Raw genomic sequence first — 18,964 nt, forward strand, 5'->3', positions numbered from 1 at the left:
GGAGTTTGAGGGCTGAAGCCTTGAATTATTTTAGGACTTATGCTTTGATCTAAGAACTTGGGATATGGACTCTATCTACAAAAGTTCCAGAAGTTCACTGGGGTGTTAGAACCACAATCAAGAACAGAATGAGAATAAATACCAAGAAAATAAAAAAACAGAATGTAAGAGTGGCGGCTGGGTGGCTCGGTCGGTTAAGCGTCCAACTTTGGCTCAGGTCATGATCTCGTGGCTCGTGAGTTCGAGCCCCACGTCAGGCTCTTTGCTGACAGCTCAGAGCCTGGAACCTGCTTCAGATTCTGTGTCTCCCCCTCTCTCTGCCCCAACCCACTTGCATTCTGTCTCTGTCTCTCTCAAAAATAAATAAACATTAAAAATAATTTAAAAAAAACCCAGAATGTAAGAAGCAGTTCTAATCAGAAGACAACTTAACATCAATTGGTCTAGCACTTCTTTGGTTGGGTCAAATACTTACTTGCTTTGCAGTGATTTAAAGTCCTGGACCTGACATAGCTTACCAATTTTCAAAGAAGCAGAATGAATCAATCTTACCCAACACCAAAACCATAGTGTATATAATAATTCTTGGACTCAAAAGGCACTTTAAAAACTGGCATCTTCTTTTCAGGGTCTTTGCTTATGCTTATAACTGAATAGTTGATTTTTTAGGCATAGGCTGAAGAACAAACCTAGTATTTTTATAAGTAGGTAAGTCAACACCTGGTCTTTCTCACCTTGGATGTCAAGCGAAGCCAGACATTTGGAGGCAAGAACTATTGGGTGTCCAATTGGAACAACATTATTTGAGGTGACTGTCTCTGACCCCATTCTCCGTCATACACTGTCCAAGAAGGAAAATGGTTTTAGACAGAGGCAAGGGCAGGAATGGTAGGAAGTTATAATTATGGGAGTGCTGTACATGTGTAAGACGCTAAGTAAATGGTTTACTGCTATCCACAATGTAGACATTGCATGATTCTTTACAGCCTTTAGTATATTTATTCATTCAAAAATATTTTTTTAATTTTATTTTTTTAAATTTACGTCCAAATTAGTTAGTATATAGTGCAACAATTACTTCCAGAGTAGATTTCTTAGTGCCCCTTACCCATTTAGCCCACCCTCTCTCCCACAACCTCTCCAGTAACCCTCAATTTGTTCTCCATATTTACAAGTCTCTTATGTTTTGTCCCCCTCCCTGTTTTATCAAAAATAATTTTTAAAAAATAAATTTTTTAAAGTTTATTTATTTATTTTGAGAGAGAGACAGTGCAAGTGGGAGAGAGGCAGAGAGAGAGGGAAAGAGAGAATCCCAAGCAGGCTCTGCACTGTCAGCGCAGAGCCCAACGTGGGGCTCGAACCCATGAACTCTGAGATCATGACCTGAGCCCCAATTAAGAGTCAAACACTCAACTGACTGAGCCACTCAGGTGCCCCTCAAAAAAACTAGTTTTTAAGTGCTAGGAAGTATATAATTTGCTAGGCATTGGGGAAACAAATGACATCCTGTACTCTTGAAGAGCTCACAATCCAGTGAGAAAGACAAAAGAGCTAAAACTTGAAATTCTACCTATAGTAAATTCTCAAAACACTATTTATTAAATGAATGAAATATTAACCTGATTACCTAGCTGTGGAGCTTAAAATGTGACTAATTTCTTTTGATGGGAAACTCTTTTATTAAGGGAAAAAGAAAATAATGGTCTTTTATGTTTCAGTGTGTACTGAGCTATTAACAATTCTAGATATTATTCACAACCTCTGTTCCTACTTTCACACATCTCTGTGCTGTTTTTGTATTAGAATGGGATGGAAACTAGATTTGTGTTCAAAAAAGAAATAACAGTACTTGAACTTACTCTTTCTATTACAGGTAACCACATGGTGGATATTAGAGATATTCTATTTATTTTGGATGAACTCCAGCACCAGTATGAAGATTTTTGTAAGTGAGCTCTCATTGCTACAGCAAGTATTATTTATAAATAAGTTGCCTTTAAATTAAATCCTAATTTGTAGGTTTTATCATATGGACTCTGAAAGCCTTCTCTGACCCCATGACTCTAACTCTTTAAAAATTTTTTTTTAATGTATTATTTACTTTTTGAGAGCAAGAGAGACAGAGCGTGAGCGGGGGAGGGGCAGAAAGAGAGGGGGAGACACAGAATCCAAAACAGGCTCCAGGCTCTGAGCTGTCAGCACAGAGCCCAACGCGGGGCTCGAACTCACACACTGCGAGATCACGACATGAGCTGAAGTTGGACGCTTAACCGACCGAGCCACCCATGTGCACCACCCCCCCCATTACTCTAACTCTTTAGATAAAAGTTTAAATCCTAAACATACCTAATCAGTATTGATTATGTAACTACCATAATTTTCTTTTCTCTTTCCCTTAATATTTTGCAACATGAAGTCAACTTTAAAACAAAATAATAACACTAAGAAAAAAACCCGTAATTTGCAACTTGTGGGTCATTCTGACATCCTGACATTGACAGTTAAAAATTTTTAATATAGGGGTGCCTGAGTGGCTCAGTCAGTTAAATGTCCAAATTCGGCTCAGGTCATGATCTCATGGTCCATGAGCTCAAGCCCCTCATCAGGCTCTGTGCTGACTGCTCAGAGCCTGGAGGCTGAGGCAGATTCTGTGTCTCCCTTTCTCTCTCTGACCCTCCCCTGCTTGTGCTTTGTCTCTCTCAAAAATAAATAAACATTAAAACATTTTTAAAAAATTGTTTTTAGTATATTATTCAGTATCATTCATGATTAGTTTTGTTTTTCTTCATTAAGTACGTTTTTAAAAATCTCTTCCTGTTGCACATGGTGTCACTCCCTTTTCTTTCTCTGTCCGGACATCCTTTGGTCAAGATTATCTATGTGTATAATTTTAAGCTCAATTTGGCTCAGTTGGTTGAGCGTCTGACTTCAGCTCAGGTCGTGATCTCACGGTTCGTGAGTTTGAGCCCCGCATTGAGCTCTGTGCTGACAGCTCAGAGCCTGGAGCCTGCTTCGGATTCTGTGTCTCCCTCTCTCTCTCTTCCTCCCCTGCTCACAGTCTGTCTCTGCCTCTCTCAAAAATAAATAAAGATTAAAAAAGATTTAAAAAAAAGAATTATATAGTTCTAATAAACTTGCTACAAATAGAGCAGCCTCTTGCCTGATCCTTTCCTTAGTTTCTCCAGAGGCAAACATTTTAGCTGATTACCTGATATTTGTCTTCATGACTGTAAATAACATGTTTGTATTGCTTCTTGTTGATTTTTTTTTAATTTTGGTTAGACCTAGTAAACTCCCTAATATGAAAAATAAGGATTTAGCTCTGTTTCATTTTCCCTGTCCCCACCACATCCACTTCCCATGCCTATCCATCCTCCTAATATAGTCATAGGGTAATTGAGTAAGTTTTAATTCTGTATTTATGTTAATATATTTATGTACACAGTATTCACTGCTGAGCCACATGTAAGTATCTTGTGGCTACTTTCTCTTTATGTACAACTTTTCCCTCTTTGAGTTGTCTTACTTACTTATTTGCTTGGTTTAAAAAAAAGTATATATATTACTGATTGAAGCTTAAACTCTGCCAACTGTCTAAATATCCTCTTCGTAAGTTTGTCTGCACAAGGTGTTCTAGTAGTTTTGTCTTCTTGAAGAAATCTTTAGAGTATTTTGATGTTCTCCAGTATGAATTTGTTGCCCTCTACATTTTGTGTGCAACTGTCATCTTGAGATCTTTCTTCATTAACATGCTGGAGACTTTTCACTTCTCTCCTCCTATGACAGATTCTGTCTTCGTATTTTATTGATAGTTTGGGTACAGAATTCTAGATTGTAAATAATTTTCTATGTTTTCTAGTTTTCAGTATTGCCATTGAAGTGCAAAATTTTCTGACTCTTGACTTTGACACTGATTTTTTTTTTTCGAGCATATAGGATATTTTCTAGTCTTCTGAAAGTCTCCTTGAAAGAAGTTTCTTTGTAACGATTGTGCTGAATACAGCGTCCTTTGATTCTGGAAAATTAAAATAATTTGTTGATGATTTCCTTTCCTCTATTTTTTCTGTCTCTGTGGAAATCTTGATATTTGGATATGTGACATAATGGGATGATTCCTTTTTTTTTAACCTTTTTCTCTTATCTCTTTGTTATGCTTTATTTATTTATTTATTATTTATTTATTTATATTTATTACACAAGTGGGAGTGGGAGAGGGGCAAAGGGAGAAGGAGAGGGAGTCTTAAGCAGGCTCCACACCCAGCGCAGAACCCAACATAGGGCTCAGTCTCACGACTGTGAGATCATGACCTGGGCTGAAATCAAGAGTCGGATGCTTAACTGAGCCACCCAGGTGCCACTCTTTGTTATGTTTTCTGAGAGAGTTCCTTAAATTTATCTTCCAATGCTTCTATTTAGTTTTTCATTTGTACTTTTAAATTTCCAATAATTTCTTTCCCCTCTGTTATTTTATTATAATATCCTCCTCTTATTTCATGGGCATTTCTATTGTTCCACAAACAGTATCTTCTGTTGCAACTAAGAACTTCTGTTGCAGTGCTTTCGAGATTTCCTTTTTCATTCATATTCTGTCTCCTCCAAGGTATTTTTTTCTGTTTGTTTTTCATTTTAGGAGTGTTCCTCAGATGTCTGGTGATCTTTGGTTGTCTATTCATATTTGAGAATGGTGAACTCAAAAGCTATTTGGAAGCTCTGAGACTGAGGGCAAAACTAGCTGATTATGAGCTGTAGGATAGTGATTCTTAACCAGAGATGATTTGGAGATTTCCCCCACCCCCCACCCTGAACTTCCCCTTCCCCCAGGAACATTTGGAAACATTTGGAGACATTTTTGGTCATCACAATCTGTGTTACTGGCATCAAGTGATGAGAGGCCAGGGATGCTTCTGAGTATCCTACAATACACAGGACAGCTCTCTCAATAAAGAAGTATCTGTCTCAAAATGCCAGTACTGCTGAGATTGAGAAACCCTGCTATCGGGTGGTCTGCCTGGGCTATTTGCCTGGAAAACCCTTAATGTGACTGTCTTTAGGGTATATTTCCTTTTGAGATGGTCAGAGTGTTCAAAGAAACTTTGAATATCCTTCCCGGAGGTATAGCCTTGCTTCATAGAATTCCAGGTGTTAAATAAGACGAAAGACTGAAGTTCCCATTATTCAGTGTAAGCCTCCCTCCGAGTTTTGCAGGTAATGCTCCTACCCTCTATTGTGTTTAGTATTCCATAATCCACAGACCTTGTGTTTAACCCTTTCTGATGAATGGTCACTTTCCTGCTGGAGTAGGAGAAGATCAATAACTGGCTGTGCCCAGTGGATAAAAGTGAATATCTGGCCGTGTGAAGAGACCCTAGGTATCAAATTACTACTTAAAGGGATTTTAACCAGTTCTTTCTTTTTAGCTTCACTCTGACCCTCACTTTTAGAGGTACCTAAATGCTACTAATTTATGAGCTTTTGGAGTTTTTGTGTTATGAATTGGGTTGCTTCTTGGCTTTCCCCATTCTGCCTTATGGTTCAGCCTTTTCAGGTCTACTAAGTTCATCAGCTTTCCAGATTCCAAAATTTAATTGTAGTAGTTTCTTTTCCTCTTCTTTTTGTTATTATGGATTTGTGATGTTTTAAAAATTCCTTTAGTTTATTTTTGAGAGAGAGAGAGAGAGAGAGTAAGAGCGAGCCGGGGAGGGCAGAGAGAGGGGAAGACACAGAATCCAAAGCAGGCTCCAGGCTTCAAGCTGTTAGTACAGAGCCTGATGTGGGGCTCCAACTCACAAACCGCGAGATCATGGCCTGAGCTGAAGTTGGACACCTAACTGACTGGGCCACCCAGGCATCCCCAAAATTCCTTAGTTTAAATGGAGTGTTTGAAGGCTGTTCAATTTGCTACTATTACCTGAACGTTTCAAAGTTTATTTTGAATTCTAATTTTGTCTTTGATGTAGAAGTTTTTTCATTAATTTTTCTTTTCTGACATAGATATTACTAATAATCACATACCCACTCCCATGCATAATAATTCATGTTATTCATTCTTCTGTATCTTTGCTGATTTTTTTTACTAGTTCTGTTATAGAGAAAGGAACATTGTCTCCAAATATAATTGTAGATTTGTCTATTTCTCCTTTCAGTTTTGTCAGGTTTTGGTTCATGCATTTTGAAGCTCTGTTGCTAGGTGAATTCACATTTAGAATAGTTATATCTTCTTGGTGAGCTGATTCTTTTATCATTATGCAATATGTATGTGATCACTGGTAATTTTCTTTTCTCTCAAGTTTACTTTTTCTGATTCTAATAGAACCCCAGTTTTCTTTTGATTAGTGATTAGATGGTAAGTATTTTCCATCCTTTTACTTTTAACCTTCTTATACCACCAGTTTTGAAGTATTTTGTAAACCACACAGAGTTGGGTGATGTTTTTTGTATTTATTTGTATAATTCCTATATTTTAATTGGAGTGTTTAAATCATATGTAATGTAATTACTTATACATTCAGACCAGGTATACCATATTATTATTTGTTTTCTATTTTTTCCTCTGTTTTTCAACCATTTTATCCCTTCTTTTTTGGGGAGCATTTTTTTAGTATGTGAATTTATTCTATATGTATTTTCACTATATCTCTGTATTTTTCCAATGGTTGTTTTAAGGATTATAGTATACATACTTAACCTTTTCTAGTATACTAAAATAAATATTTTACCACTTCAAGTGGAATATAGAAGTTTTACCATTATATAGATCTTTTTACCCTCCCTCCATTAAGCTGTAATTTTATTATGTATTACCACTATACACACTGAAAACTTCAGACAATGTTTTATAAGTTTTGCCTTCAATGATCAAACATATTTTAAACTTCTAAGAGGAGAATAATAGTCTATCATAAAATCAAGTATTATAACATTTGAAATACTTTAAAATGTGTTATTCAAATGTAAGGTACTATTCTGAGCCGTCAGATGAATTTTATAAAGGAAGCCCCAGTGGGACATTGTATTAATATTTTTCTGAAGAGGTTATTTTATGTACAAACTATTTTTTTCCCACAAGTACTGAGAATCTTTAGGAGAGTAAATATTTGTATTCTGATGTTAAAAACAATTTTTTTAATGTTTATTTTTGAGAGAGAGGGAGACAGAACGTGAGTGGGGGAGGGGCAGAGAGTGAGGAAGACAGAATCTGAAGCAGGCTCCAGGCTCTGAGATGTCAGCACAGAGCCCAATGTGGGGCTCAAACCCATGAGCAGTGAGATCATGACCCGAGCCGAAGTGGGATGCCCAACGAACTGAGCCACCCGGGTGCCCCTGTATTCTGATTTTATAAATAAAAATTTCCCCACTCCAACTTCCTTATACTTCCGTATGCTCATAACTAAGGGATTTGTAGCTGTATTGGCATATTTAGCCTATAATCTTTCAAAATTGGCAGAGTGGGGAATGAGAACTACAAACTTCAGTAGGCTATCACTTTTGATTTGGTGTAACTTCAAATAGCTTTGGATAAAGGAATTTAAATATATTAAACCAGAAGATTATATTTAACCTAGTTAATATTTCAGTCTTAGTTATCAGCTCTGTTAGTTTTTCAACATATTAACCTTATTTAACTTTTTAAACTTTGTTTATTTAAGCACTTGATAATTTCTTGAATAGTTTTCATGAGGACTTAGTTGTTACTTTTTAAAAACTATTACAAATGGTACAGGTAAATAGAATAATTAAATATGTTTCTCTTGCTTAGCAGTTATGGAGTCATCAGCCTTGGATGAATCTACTTCAAACAGAAAGTTATCAAATATATCAGAATGTTATCCACAGTATAGGATGAAAAGCAGTTTCTCTTCCAGACTACGTGAACCATCATTATTCCCAAAGTTAAATAGAAAACACCTCCAATATCATAAAATTATGGAGGATAATGATTACCTTGAATTTAAAAGATCAAAAACTCCTTTGCAAATAAAAAAATTCCTAAATGGGGTTGATAGCAGTGATATAGGATTCTGGGAACCATATTCAAAGGATGGCATAAACTTTAAGAAAAATTCAGAGAAGATTGAAATTCATGACTCAAAGTCTACGTCACATAGCTTGAAGAGCATCACAAGCCTCAAAAAGTCTCTGGATAAAAGTGATCATTTTAGTATCCCCAAACTTCAGAAGCCAGCTGTGAGAAGGCATTCCAGCCTCCTAAAACAGGTTTCATCAAAAGAAAAGATTGCAGTGAATGCTCTGGGTCAGTATCATATATGTAAGTCAAAATATAGGTCCTTGAGTTCTTGAGTCATCACAGAAACAAGCTGAATTAACCATTGATTAGACAGTTGTTTGCGTTTCATTTGTCAATACTATTGAGTAATCACCACTTCTGGTCTATAGACCAGTGTATATAACACTGTGGTTTTAAGTTGTGCCTTTTCAGATGGTTGTGTTCCCTTTTTCAGATGCCTAACTTTGACCAAGAAGTTTATTCAGAGATTAATTCAACTCACTCAAGTTCCCTAGAAATAGAGGGCCTGTTTTCTTTTGGAAATGCTTGTTTTATAATTTTTAAACTAAATATGTAAGGAGTCTATGTGAAATTTTTGTTCAGGTTCCATCATTTAAATATGTGATATCTATCTCCAATATGATATGATAATGCTTCAGATATCATCTCTTTTGGACATGGGAATATGAAGAAAGATAAAATAACTACTATTTTACAGTTTGGTTCCCTAGTGCTTTATGGTCTTTCTCAAAGATGAGCAAGGTTTTCCAACCAATATATAGTTTCCTCCTTCCATGGTACCTCTATCACAGAAGTCCTGTGTGTGGAACTTAATTAAATACTCCTTCCTATAGTCCTTGGCTGAAGTTACTTAAGTTGTTTATTTTCTTGAGTGTAACTTATCTTTTTATTGCATTTAATATTGAAGGTAATTGTTAAAATGAGTGCTTAGTGAAATACTAGTGGTTCTTACACAGTAATACCTATTTTAAACAACTCGGTTGAACAGAAAATGTGCTCTTTTAAGGAAGCACAACAATGTTCTTTCTGATTCCTTTACTGATACACTACTATTACTCTGTGCCTCATTCCTAATTCTGAGTTCTTTATATTCCAGTAAGATTAAAACCCTTGTTAAAGGAACAGTGGAGTAGTAGGCATTTAGCCCTTGGGTAGAAGAAGCCTGTGGAAGAAAGCGCTTATCTATCTTGCTGGTGTCGCCAACCTTTGCCATACTTAATATTCTTTGTAAAGAGAAGTGTGAAATAGTTTATCTGGTATAACTTCTCAAGATAAATTGATGGTAATTGAACATTTCTGAAATGTGACTGTCATTTGATATACATTTTAAAAACATTTTTAACTTTTGTTATGATAATTTTTAAATCATAAGAATTACACAAAGGGAAAGACATTTCTATATACTCTTCATCTAGTTTTCCCAGGTATTAAGATCTTGTATAATCACAGTACAGTGAACTAAATCAGGAAATTGACACTGATACAATATTATTTATATTCTGAAGATCTTAATCAATTTTTTTCAATTGGTCCATAAATGTATCTTTCCTGGTTCAAGGTCTCATCTAGGATCACACATTACATTCAGTTGTCATGTGTCCCTTATTCTCCTCTGATCTAGGATAATTTCATGACCATGACACTTTCGAAGAGTATTGACTAGTTAATTTGTAAAATGTCCCTCATTTTGGGTTTTCCTTATATTTCTTCGTAAGTTCAGGTTATGCATTTTTGGTGGGAATTACAGAGAAGTGATACTATGCCTATCTCAGTGCATGATATTAGGGGACTCACGATGGCCATGTGTATCTACTGTGAAGATTTTATGATTTTGAAGATTGTGAACTGAAAACATGGTAGCCTAAAATGATGGGAAGGGGAAGAACTCTCATTGTTTGCTTGGAATCCTGGAATTTAAACTAAACACTTTGTTGTTGTGATCTCTTGAACTCATTCATTATATTTTAATCGGAACCAAGCAGCATTGGCTGGGTCACTGGAACAGGCTGTTCCTCCAAACAAGTAGTTTATAAACATTTATAGAACTTCAAGATTGTTTTCTGTTCGAGCTATATGGGAAATATTTAGGTATAATGTAAGATACAACAGAAATACGAAGAAAAAAGCAGTCATATGAGGTAATAATAATTAGATAAAACTTGTTTTCTAATTGCTAAAGACTTTGGGTGCTAATTATTGCTTAAGACACATAAATTCTGTGGCTGAATAGTCTTCTACATTTTGTATATTTAGAAAACATCTGTGAAGCTATCAATAAACTCCAAGAAAATTACATTGCTGCAGAAGAACTTCAGTCCTTTTTGCCTTCAATAGGAGTTACTTTATCAGACAAAGAGTTCAAGGAGATTGTGGCAAAGACTACTCAAAATGTTGAGACTGATAATACCAAACTTTTTGAAAAAATTAGATACTTTTATGGGATAGTATTAAATGATGGAGTAAGTTCTCAACTAGGAATGGAACAGAATAGGCCATGCTAAAGAAGATTCTAAAAGAACAGATATAAAAATGGAAAGTGGAAAAAAAAATTCCTGGAAAATCTGCCCTAATGGATTGGTTTGGAGGGACTGGGCCTTTTATATCTCAGAATTGTTATGTAACACTCTATCACTATCCCTAGCTATGCTTTCCCATATGGGACAGGTACTGGAAAGGCTGGCCCAGTTGTAGGGAGGTTCAGGCAATAAGAGTACAAAATCCAAGGGGTACAAAAATCTCTGAGCAAAAAGCTTAAGCATCCAAGAAGAAATAACTGGAGATTCCAAAATGGTAAGGAAGTGCTACAACTAGGAATTTAGGGCTAATGATACTTAACCAATCAAGGCAGATGATTAGCATCTAGATGTTAAATAGCATATCCCAGTCACCAGCATAAGTTCAAGGCAGATTTTAAGTTTCTAGGAAGAGCTTTTGTATTGGAGAAGTTGTTTTATCATTAAGTAAGAACCATCCACAACACAAGTTCAGCTGAGGAGAGGGCAGAGGCAACATTTTGGGGAAAGACTGACTTGGGAATATGTTCTTGGGAAATGAATTCTTAGAACCTGAGCAAAATTTCTTAGCAAGGCAAATGGGAAAGAAGATTAAAAAAAAAAAATCTAAGGTGTAGGTGCTACTAAAATTATTGAGCCCTTTCATGTTGCTTATCAGGGTTGGTAGGATCACTGTGGAGGGTGTATATCTAAAAATAGGTAGTTAATTGGATCAGCTGATAGTAATGGGGACACTTGGGTCTGTCAGGATTGGTCAGTATTGTCAAGGTGTCTTAATGGATAGCATTTTGACTGGGTTTTCATGATGGTATGAAATAGACTCCTTAAGTTTTTCATGGTCTATCTATATGGTCACCTTTCCTTTTTCCTATATCTATCAAAAATTGAGGACCTAGTTCAGTCCATTGCACTTTATAATAGGTATTTAAAAATTATTGAGTTATTATCAAAATGAACCGAACTGACCTAATTCAGAGACAGGATATGAAAGGAGAAATAGAATTATGATGAAGTGAAGAAGTAATTTTTTTCATAGTTGTATGAAACTATGAATTTACCTTTTATGCAAAAATATAAAGAATGCATGATCTAAAGTCTTTATTTTACAGGAAATGGAATGGTGAAGTTAGATGACTTTATGAGCACTCTCTCCAAGGAGCAAAGTCTTCCTGAATGTGATGGTAGGTAGGAAATTTATTTTAAAATGATTTGGAGGAAAGAAGTGGTTAGGTTGAAAAGAGGTTCAACTGAACTGAGTTTGCTTTTTGGGTAGATACTTAATAGTTCTGAAATTCTCAGGCAAGCCATGAAAACTTGATGTATTAGGGTAGTGATAGCTAACTTGCTTCCCTCACAGAATTGTTAGATGGATTTTAAAAACTGTTGGGGCGCCTGGATTGCGCAGTCGGTTAAGCGTCCGACTTCAGCCAGGTCACGATCTCGCAGTCCGTGAGTTCGAGCCCCGCGTTGGGCTCTGGGCTGATGGCTCGGAGCCTGGAGCCTGCTTCCGATTCTGTGTCTCCCTCTCTCTCCGCCCCTCCCCCGTTCATGCTCTGTCTCTCTCTGTCCCAAAAATAAATAAACGTTGAAAAAAAAATTAAAAAAAAACAAAAACTGTAAAGTACTACATAAATGTAGAGTAAGGTAATGAGGAATTCCAATAGGTGATTAGCCCCATTTTTAGCAATTGATGGGTGATTTGATTTTTAATTTTTTTATAAGGAACTTGTTTGAATGAAATACTGGTTTTGTTTCCCTTGTTTTAGAACATTTCTGAAAAAACTGTATTAAGCTATAATTTACATACATAAAACTCACTCATGCACTAATTTTCATGAAATGTATAGAGTCATACAATCAACACCACAATCAGTTTTGTTAAAAAATTTTTGCTTGTTGGGGGGCCTGGGTGGCTCGGTCGGTTAAGCGTCCGACTTCGGCTCAGGTCATGATCTCATGGTCCGTGGGTTCAAGCCCCCCGTCGGGCTCTGTGCTGACAGCTCAGAGCCTGGAGCCTGTTTCAGATTCTGTGTCTCCCTCTCTCTGTGACCCTCCCCCGTTCATGCTCTGTTTCTCTCTGTATCAAAAAAAAATAAATAAACGTTGAAAAAAAAAATTAAAAAAAAAAATAAATAAAAATAAAAATTTTTGCTTGCAATGATTTTGGGTTTTTATGCAAATAATTAAATATTTTTCAGCAAGATTAAAATGAGAAATGAAAGATACTAAGCCTTGCTGTTTTATTTCTTTTTGTTTATTCATATGCTAAAAAGGAAAGATAAGCTTTTTGTGTCTTCCCAAAGGATTTCTCAGATAGAGAAAAATTAATCCAAAGGAAGAGATTTTTCTCTTATACTTACATGAAGTCTCATGTTAAAAACTACATTATTGTGGCGCCTAGGTGGCTCAGTCAGTTAAGTGTCCGACTCTTGGTTTCGGCTTCGGTCATGATCTCACAGTTTGTGAGTTCAAGCCCTGTGTTGGACTTCTTGTGGACAACACAGGGCCTGCTTGGGATTGTCTCTTTCTCTCTCCGCCCCTACCCTGTGTGCTCTCTCTCTCTCAAAATAAATAAACTTTTAAAAAAAAGCTACATTATAAGTTGTCACTTATGATGAATTGCTTAAGTGGTGTTCTTAAAGACACTATTAGCAAATTTCTTGAGTGCTTTACCTTGTAATCATTCATTCACGAACTCAGTCACCGTTTCATTGCTGTTTTGTGAAGTAGTGTCTTGGTTGTAGCCGACTCCTCCCTCCCATTTCCCCCATTATACTGTTTTTAAAATTTATTTTATTTTAACGTTTTATTTATTTAAATAATCTCTACACCCCACATGGGGCTCAGACTCACAACCCCAAGATCAATTGTCTCATGCTCTTTGGACTGAGCCAGCCAGGTGCCCCTAAAATTTATTTTTAATGGTGGTATCTAACACGTAACATAAAATTTGCCATCTTAACCATTTGTAACTGTACAGTTCAAGAACATTAGGGTTAAGTATATTCACACGGTTGTACAACGAATCTCTAGAACTTTTTCATCTTGCAAAACTGAAACTCTATACCCAGTGAACAACAACTACCCATCTGTGCCTCTCCAGCTTCTGACAACCATCATTCTACTTTCTGCTTCTGTGAATTTGCCTACTCCAGATACTTGAGTGAAATCATATAGTATTTGTCTTTATGAATGAATGGCTTATTTCACTTATCATAATGCCCTCAGGATTCATCCATGTTGTAGCACGTGTCAGATTTTTCTTTCCTTTTCGTGCTAATATCACATTGCATGTATATGCCACATTCTGTTTGTCCATTCATCCATTAATAGACACCTGTGTTACTTCTACCTCTTGGCAATTGTGACTAGTGCTGCTGTGAATGTGGGTATGCAAATACCTCTTTGAGCCCCTGCTTTCAATTCTTTGGGATATATAATCAGAAGTGGACACAATCCTGGTTTGGAACATTTCCTTCACTCCTAAAATTCTCTTGTGCCCATTTACTGTTAATCTCTACCTCCATTCCCAGGCAACCACTGATTTGCTTTCTGTTTCCATAAAGTTGCCTTTTTTTTTTTAACATTTAATGTAAATGAAATCATAAAACATGTGGTCTTTTGTGCCTGACTTCACTTTTTTTGAGGCTAATTCATGTTGTTGTATGTATCAGTGGTTTGTTCCTTTGTATGGTTAAATAAGTCCATATTACATTTTATAGGTATATTCCATTTTGTTGATGGTTCACCAATTTATGACATTTGGTTATTTGCAGTTTGGGACTGGTATGCATAATGTTGAAATTAACATTTGCATTGCAGTCTTTCTGTGGACATGTTTCCATGTCTTTTGGGTAGATTCCTAGGAGAATAATTGCTAGTGTGTATGGTAAATTTATGTTTTACTTTTAAAGAAATTACCAAACTGTTTTCCAAAGTGGCTATACCATTTTCATTCTCACCAGCAATGTGTAAGGATTCTGGTTTCTTCCTATCCTCCACATTTAGGTATTATCTTTTTGTTTATAATCATTATAATAATTGTGTAGTGGAATTTCATTATGGTTTTAATTTTGCATTTCCCTAATGGCTGATAATGTCAAGTTTATTTGCACATGCTTACTAGCTGTTCATATATCTTTGGTGAAATATATATTCAAATCTTTTGCCCACATTTAGAATTCCATTTTGATTTATCTGTAGTGTTTCAGAGTATATCTCTTTGTATACCTTTTAAAGTTGTTGCTTCAGGTATATATACATAACTTATCACACTCTATTGGTGTCATCATTTTGCCAGTTCAAGTGAAATACAGAAGCCTTATCTCCATATACATTGCTCCCTCCTTTATGATATAATTACCTTAAATATTTCTTTCTATATATTTAAAACCACATCAGGTGGTATTATTTTTACTTCAACCATCAGACTTGAATAAAAAATTCAAGAGAAGGAAAGCCTACTATATTTACCCATATTTTGACTTACCATTTTCTTTTTTCCTTCTTGATATTCCAGAGTTTTTTTTGTTTTATCCTTTGTTTTCTGTTTAAGAACTTCCTTTATCCATTCTTAGGTCTACTGACAACAAATTCTTTTAGTTTCCTCTCATCTGAGAACATCTTGATTTCCTCTTCATTCCTGAAGAATAGTTTTTCTGAATATGGGATTTTACGTTGATAGTTCTTTACTTTCAGCACTTGAAAAATATTGTGTCACTTATTTCTGGCTTCCATGGTTTCTGCTGGAAATTCTGTCATTCAAATTGGTTTTCTTTCCCTATAGTGTTTTTCTTAGGCTGCTTTCAAAATGTTCCCTTGTCTTTAGTTTTCAGAAGTTTAATTATGATGGATCTTGACATGGATTTCTTTGGATTTATCCTGTTTGAGGTCCACTTTTGTCTTGGATCTGTAGGTTAATGTCTCTTGATAAAAATTTGGGAAGTGTGCAGGCATGATTTCTTTGAGTGCCTTTTTAAGTCTCTTTCTCTTCTTCTGGGACTCTGATGGACACAAATGTTAGATCATTTTTATATTCCTACAGGTCTCTGGAACTGTTCATTTTTTCTTCAGTTTATTTTCTCAGTGTTGTTCATCGGATGATTTCAGTTGCTTTCAATTCATTGATTCTTACCTTTCTCTCCTCCTTTCAGCTGTTGAGTCCATCCACTGAACTTTTAATTTCAGTCATCATATTTTTTAGTCATTAAATTTCCATTTGGACTTTCTGTGTTGGTGTTTGTGCAAGAGAAAAAGCAGGCAGCTCTCCCAGTCCTCACATACTGTCCCTATACAGGAGAAGACCCCCACCCATCGGCCCAGCCTGATAGGCCCTAGGCCTCTACCACCTTTTTCCTTCCCCAGGCTCTAGGACTGACAAGATAGCTGATGGTTCTTTGGGACGCCCTGAAAAAGTTGACGTGCTGGATAAACTCTTTACCTCTCCAGGAGGAAACTAAGAGCTGGGAATTTTAATCTAATCCTGTGCTGAACAGAGGGGAGGATCACTGCCTTCTACCAGCCCAAGCCATCGCTTTATTCTTCCCCAAATACTAGACTGTGCTAGACCCATCAAGAGCTCCAAGGCTGGCAAAACAGAAGCCAATCTTCTGGGGAGGCATTTTGGAAAAGCTGAATTTCTGGATATGTGGACCAAACTCTTCTTCCCTTTGGGTGAAGCTGGGAGCTAGAGTCTTTTTTTTTTTTGGATCATATGGTGCTGCATTGGAGGCAGCACTTGTGGGAGGGTGTCCCAAATGTCGGTACCAGCTTCAGTACGTCTTGTTTTGCATTCTCCTGGGATACAAGAGCCTGTCAGTTTCTAATTTATCACAAAAGGAATTTATTTTTTAATTTCTGCTGAATCAGTGTGTTTGTGGGGAGAAGAAGGGTCCAGGGCGTCCTACTTAACCATCTTACTGACATCACTCACAAGCTGTTTACTTTTTAAAAAAAAAAAATTAATGTTTATTTATATTTGAGAGAGAGAGAGAGAGAGAGAACGAGAGTGGGAGAGGGGCAGAGAGAGACGGAGACAGAATCTGAAGGTTTCAGGCTCTGAGCTGTCAGCACAGTGCTCAACACAGAGCTTAAACCCATGAGTCATGAGATCGTGACCTGAGCTGATGTCAGGTGCCCAACCAACTGAGCCACCCAGGTGCCCCATCAGCTATTTACTTTTAAGTGAGAATTTTTTTCATCTAAAAATTCCGTTCACAAGATAGTATCATATATCTTGTTCTACATATTTATACATAAAAATTACCTTTTTAAGAATCATTTTAAGAATCATCTAATTCAGACATCATTTTGATCATTTCTTTGTTTAGTAATCCATAATGACGTCCAGTGACTGCCTAAAGTCGATTAACTCCTGATAATGGCTTTAATGCCCTCCACTGCCCAGCTTCCTCACTTTACCTATCCTAATATTCTATTAGAGAAAATCTATTTGAGTTTAGTTTGTTCCAAAATTGACACAAAAACACACCCGCATGCATACCTGTCGACCCCCTTAATAATTCTATGTGTGTGTAAGTTATTTTAAGAAAATTTTATTGCGTAGGCACCTGGGTGGCTCAGTTGATTGAGGGTCCACTTTGGCTCAGGTCATGATCTTGCTGTTCCTGAGTTTGAGCCCCATGTCTGGCTCTGTGTTGACAGCCTGGAGCCTGCTTCAGATTCTGTGTCTCCCTCTCTCTCTGCCCCTCCCCGACTCATGCTGTGCCTTTCTCTCTCTCTCAAAAATAAACATGAAAGCTTTCATTGCAGTAAAAATTTGTTTAAATTTAATGGAGGGAATACCGCCCAAATTTGTGAAGCATATATTCCAACGTATCATAAAAAGACATGTGGGATAGTTATTTCCAAGTGATAATATTTATATATACAGAAGATAAACTAAGATTAACCAAGGGCTGAGCCATGTATTGCTACAACACCTTACCCCAATTCATTATTCAGGATTGAAAGTTTTCTACTTATTTCTGTATCTGCTACCGCGAAACAGACTACTAAGGAATTTTAAATTGTTAGAAAATTAAATGGGGAAATTGTATAATATTTTTGTTCCTGTGCACTTAAGTTGCAATTAAATTGGCACTTCCTTCGGTACAGAGATTATAGCAAAGTAGAATATATTTTTGGCTCTCATTTTGTACTTTGTTGGTTTTCAGTATTAAAGATTCTGGTAATTCTTTTCATATATAACATTTCTGAAGTTATTTTCTATGCTTGTTTATTTAGTGTTAGAACTAAAATTCATCTACTTTTGGTGTTATCTTTTTGACTTATATTTAATACTCATTAGCATACTGCTTTATTTTCAGTGTTGACCGATGTCATTAAAGCCCTTGATAAAATTAAAGATGAAAATATTGATTATGAAGATATGAATACTTGTCTTCAGCATTTTGGAGTTTACCTTTCTAAGCCAGAATTTGAGAAGATCACAGAGTTGACTGAAGCTGACCGTAAGTGAAAACTGGGTTGACACATGTGAAAAGATGGTCACTTTGCTATTTTTTTCCCTCAGAATAATGACTTTATTTTTTTGATTAGAAAAAAGTCCATTAAAATGAAGTCAATACAGAAAAATACTCAAAAGTACAACAAAACACACAAAATCCCATGATCCAGAAATACCCAGTATTAACAGTCTTTCCAGACATTTTTTTCCTATAGGCAAAAGTACAAACAAAAAGAAAGTAGAGTTTGTGGTTTTGCTTTCTGACAAGGAAGAGGTCAGGACAAAAGTCGTTAAATGGGACAAACGACTCTTTATTATGCCAAAGCCTATAATTCATAAGGAAGGTACTAGTTTTGAGTATCTATACCCTTATAACTTAGCAGCATCTTTTCTAAAGAGAAAGGGTGGTTGTGAGATAGACAAGTGTGTGGGGCTATAGATGAAATAAGAATGGCCATGAAGAGTATGTGAAGAGTACAGGAAGAGTATGTGAACTTTTATTACAATATATTTCTTATTTTGCGTGTATTAACATTTTTCCATAATGAAAAGCAAAAAAGGAATAGAACAAATGTAAGTTATGTGGCTTACGTGAGAAAATGATAAGACTTTGTTAAAAGACATTATAGAATACCTAAATAAATTGGAATATATCCCATATTAATGGACTCAGAGACCCCCAAGTCTGCCAATTCTCATAACTAATTTACTTATCTAAAGCAATCCTAATAAAACCCTGACTTTTTGATGAATTAATTCTAATATTTGTATGCATAAACAAAGATCAAGAGTAGCTAAAACACTCCTGAGGAAGAAAAACGTGGATAGGGTGTATGAGTGGTGTTGGAGGGATCTTGCTACTCTGGATATTAAGACTCATTATAAAGTTACAGTAAGTAAAACAGTGTGAAAATGGCACAGGGATAGAGAAATTGATAGGACAGGATAAGTAACTTC

At 36.1% G+C, this 18,964-nt stretch overlaps 1 protein-coding gene across 20 annotated transcripts in view; it reads left to right on the forward strand.

Annotated features, from left to right (window-relative positions):
* Window positions 1-18,964, forward strand: part of EFCAB3 (EF-hand calcium binding domain 3) — a 477,549-nt gene that overhangs the window by 55,587 nt on the left and 402,998 nt on the right. For 19 of the 20 annotated variants that reach the window (XR_007147003.1, XM_047833629.1, XM_047833634.1 and 16 more), the window contains 5 exons: window positions 1,874-1,945; window positions 7,757-8,251; window positions 10,280-10,417; window positions 11,649-11,720; window positions 17,868-18,011. Coding sequence is in view for 19 of the 20 variants with exons in the window: in XM_047833629.1 (XP_047689585.1) it covers window positions 1,874-1,945; window positions 7,757-8,251; window positions 10,280-10,417; window positions 11,649-11,720; window positions 17,868-18,011 (921 nt within the window). In the remaining variant the exon portion in view is untranslated. The remainder of the gene's footprint in view (window positions 1-1,873; window positions 1,946-7,756; window positions 8,252-10,279; window positions 10,418-11,648; window positions 11,721-17,867; window positions 18,012-18,964) is intronic. The other variant, XM_047833631.1, reaches the window with a different exon arrangement.

The sequence above is a fragment of the Prionailurus viverrinus genome, chromosome E1 (assembly GCF_022837055.1).
Source record: "Prionailurus viverrinus isolate Anna chromosome E1, UM_Priviv_1.0, whole genome shotgun sequence".
Classification (NCBI taxonomy): Eukaryota; Metazoa; Chordata; class Mammalia; order Carnivora; family Felidae; genus Prionailurus; species Prionailurus viverrinus.